Source organism: Lactuca serriola, chromosome 5 (genome assembly GCF_051521515.1).
Source record: "Lactuca serriola cultivar US96UC23 chromosome 5, Lser_US96UC23_V15, whole genome shotgun sequence".
NCBI classification, from domain to species: Eukaryota; Viridiplantae; Streptophyta; class Magnoliopsida; order Asterales; family Asteraceae; genus Lactuca; species Lactuca serriola.
The window spans coordinates 347083472-347087751 of NC_136412.1; the positions used below are offsets into that span (position 1 = coordinate 347083472).

General features: G+C 34.3%; 1 protein-coding gene across 1 annotated transcript; it reads right to left on the reverse strand.

Moving 5' to 3' along the window:
- Nucleotides 1-1918: 1918 nt before the first annotated feature.
- On the reverse strand, nucleotides 1919-3459 carry LOC145055493 (Galactose oxidase/kelch repeat superfamily protein). The gene has a single exon (XM_079003839.1). It carries the CDS (start codon nucleotides 3304-3306, stop codon nucleotides 2059-2061), a length of 1248 nt encoding a protein of 415 aa, XP_078859965.1. The 5' UTR covers nucleotides 3307-3459; the 3' UTR covers nucleotides 1919-2058.
- Between the last annotated feature and the right edge of the window lie 821 nt (nucleotides 3460-4280).

The window sequence follows — 4280 nt, forward strand, 5'->3', positions numbered from 1 at the left end:
AAGGACTTTTTTGATCCATCCACTTAAAAACAAATGTTTGGACTATTATACCCTTCAACTAATTTAAATTTTATTTAGAATAATAAAGAGAGAAAAATCCTCTCATAACACATTCTCTATCACAGTATCTCTTTTCTAAATATATCACTTTCATCACTAAAACAATACATTTCTTCATCGGCAAAGCCAAATCAAACCACAACTATGTATTTAGCCTTTTCAATTCTTCACTGTATTTTTCCATCTATAAAAATAATTTTGACTTTTGATTACTTTGTGTCATCATTCCTTTTAACATACATAAAACAAATACATCTTACTTCATGGTTAGTTTTAGCATCTAAAACAAAATCAATTTTGACTGTTAAGTACTTCATCGACTTTGACTTTTTGATTTTGACTTTCAGATTCCATAATCTTTCAATTTTCATCTGATGATGTTTGCAGTTTGCCCCAAAAATGATGATTACAATACCAAAACGAAAAACATTGCAAGCTCATTTAAGAATTATAAGAAAAAACACATAAAGAAACCGCATACCCATAAAAACATACAAAAATCTCAAAACTAAAAGAATAAATGAAGAAATCACACACCACAAAAAAGTAATTTTAGAGTTGATTTGAGCTCTGATTAATATAAACTTAATTTCACACCTTTGATGCAAATTAATCGATTCATGCCCTAGTTTAATCGACTGAAAGCGGATGTGGGTATAAACAGTTGAGTGTATCAATGGTTAGAAATCGATTTGGAGATGATGGCGTTTTTTCATTTGGAGGGTAATCACGCCTGAATCTGCAGAAGTGAAAGAAGTGTATAAGGAATAAAGAAGAAGGAATGAGTGTCGTGTATCTTTTGGAAACAAATGCACAAGATTTTTTTTTCTCTCTCTAAATTAAAATTAAGGACATTAGTGTCGATACACTTAATTTTTATGTGAATGGATAAAATATTTCAGTGGCAAAATCACCTCCCTTTGCACTTAGATTGTTATTTATTGTTCTTTTTTGCTGATTTTGAATCGTTACACTTGGTGACTTAGATTGTTTCTTTTATGATAATTTGATATAGGTCTAGTTATGAACCGAAAAAAGCGCAACTTTTTTTGCTGTGTTTGGCGTGCCACAGCTAGCTGATAAGCTAGCTTATTTTTCGAGCTTTTTTTATGTTGTCGTGTTTGATAAGCCAAAAAGTAGCTGATAAGCTAGCTTTTTGAAAAGCTACTTAGACTAGCTTTTTAGGAGCTTTTTTAAAATTTTCCAAATACACCCCTTAATTAATTATAGAAACACATATTCTTACATGTCCTTTTATGTAATTTTATATATTTCAGCTAGCTTTTCAGCTAGTTTTAACAAACGTTATTTTTTATCAGCTAGCTTTCCAGCTATCAACTAGCTTTTTATTTAACAGCTAGCTTTTCAGCCATCAGCTAGCTTTTTAGCTAGTCCGTCAAACATACAGTTACTGATGTGGTTAGCATTTTGTTAAGGCTGTGTTTGGCGGACTAGCTGAAAAGCTAGCTGTTAGCTAAAAAGCTAGCTTATGACTGAAAAGCTAGCTGTTAAATAAAAAGCTAGCTGATAAAAAATAACGTTTGGTAAAACTAGCTGAAAAGCTAGCTGAAATATATAAAACTACATAAAAGGACATGTAAGAATATGTGTTTCTATAATTAATTAAAGGGTGATTTTTGGAAAATTTTAAAAAAGCTCCTAAAAAGCTAGTCTAAGTAGTTTTTCAAAAAGTTAGCTTATCAGCTATTTTTTGGCTTACCAAACACGACAACATAAAAAAAAACTAAAAAAAATAAGCTAGCTTATCAGCTAGCTGTGGAGCGCCAAACACAACCTAAAGCTGTATGACCACGAAACATGTATTGATCGGATTTGACCAAAAGCATTGAAACATGCATTGATCGGATTTAGACACTAAGCATAGATTATTGGCTAATGGGTATTTAGTTATTTTGAGTATTGCTTATACAACATTGTTATCCACTCAGTTACTATATCCCATAATATATAACGTAAAAATAAAAAATAAAATATATTCTAAGCAACTTCACCATCAAGAATCCAGCGAAGTGAAATAGTTGAGCAAAAACTGATGACCTTATGAAACCTATTCACCGGTTCAGGCAAATCAGGGATCCTCCTCCATCTACACTGCTTGGAATCAGAGCTAACTTCACATACACAAGCAGGGTAATTCCGGCGATGTTCTTCATTAAACACAAAGATGTATTTCCCAACTCCAACACATTTCAAGCTAGCAAATCTATCATCTTCATCGCTATCAAACAAACAGTTGAGCAAATCAGGAGGCATAATCGCAACTTCACTAAACTCCATTGTTAATTCGTCAATTCCCCATAGATTAAACGAAGGTCCATGAGGATTGTTGCATAATCCGGCCAACATAAGCTGATTCCGGCAAGATATTAGGAATGATGTGATCACACCTGGTGGGCGGAGTGTTTGAACTTCACTCCAAACTCGATTGCTTAAATCGAAGGATGAAATGAAACATGAATGTATACCGAATACGTAGAATTTCGATTTGAAAAAAGCGGAAGACAGTGATTGTGAAGAGTTGCCTGACCGGAAATCCGCCGGCAACGGTGGACAAAGATCCCACGAATCTAAAGTTGGGTTATAAATTTCAACCGCTAAATTATCTTCAATATCAACCAAACCACCAATGAATCTAACACCACCCACAACAATAATGTTGGGCAAATTCAATTTCTGTTCAAATCGATTGTTTTGATTCGAATTCGATGAAAACTCAGAACTGATAACACCTACTAGAGGGTTTAAACGGGAGAATTTCAGAGGTGTTGTTTCTCGCCATGAGGGTATCAAAATTGGGGCAAAACTGAAATTATTAGCGGTGGTGTTGAAGAAAAACCCACCGGAACCGATGAAGGATGATTCCTGCGAAATTGAAACGGGAAACAGAGTTGTGGGGAGCTTGATCCACTCGTTCGAATCAGGGTCGAATGCGAACGCTTGATTGTTTTTCACGAAAATGTTGTTTTGGCCGTAGAGGAAGAACCAGGGGGGTGCTGCAGCGGAGGCGGAGAACAACGGGGCGGTGATGATCGAGTGCCATAGCTTGCAGACAGCGGAGCAACGGATGATTGAACGAACTGGGAGGCGAGCTAAGATGAGTTCGGTTACATCAGAGCTGAGGAAATTGAAGAAATTGTTGGATGAATCAGTTTCTTTTGGGGTAGTTGAATCTTCCATTTGATCGATGAATCGTTGAAGAAGATTAGACATTTGATTGGAATACATAAATGGATTTGGAGATTGTAAGAATTGTGGCTGAGAAAATTCAGAAAGATGAGACAATTTTGGTGGAAGATAACAAAATGGTCCACCCACACCAGGTACCTCTTCGTCTCATTGAATGGCTTTAAGTTTCCGGAGGTTTCAAAGCAGTTAATGTTTATCTATAAACATTAAACCACTAAAAAAGCCTCACCAATCAGTTCCAAACTTAATGGTTTCTGAAGACCGACAGATTTCGAAAGAAGATTAATCTTTTTTTTAGTTAAAATCCGTTTTTAAATATTTTATTATAAAATAAAAAGTTGGCTAAATAGACACCCTATTTTACCATTTAGACAACTCTAATTAATTTCTGAAATATTTTTATTGGTTGAAATTACATGTTTTCCGAAAAAGCTGATTACAAATAGTTCATTATAGATTGACTATTTATAAAAATGATGATAGGGTGTCTTATTAGTAGCACCCAAAAAAAACTTTAAAAAATGTTTTTTTACACCATTGTAAATTAATGCTCACCTATATATATACTAGGAAGGTGTAAGGGTCATCTTTAGGCCATCTCCAATCCATTAAACTCATGAAGAGTTGTATGGATTGCCACATAGGAAAGAGAACATACACATTCAATTTAATTATTAAAAAATTCATTAATTTTCATTACAATTCTATTGCACCATTCAATGGCCATTAAACTCTACACTCTCTCTCCTCTATATTATATTCACATTTAATCTATTAAACCCTCATACAACTCCCATTGTGGATGGCCTTAGCAAAACCCACAAAGTTTTTTTTTGAAATAGAGTAAAAATATTATAGGGTAAATTACATTGTTGGTCCCTCATGCACATGCCAGAAAGCATGTTTAGTCCCTATTTATAAAATTTAATCAGGACAGCCCCTCGTGGTTATTTATCTTGCACGGTTAATCCCTATGCACGTTAACCGTTAAATGCTTCGGTTTAAGCTCCCCA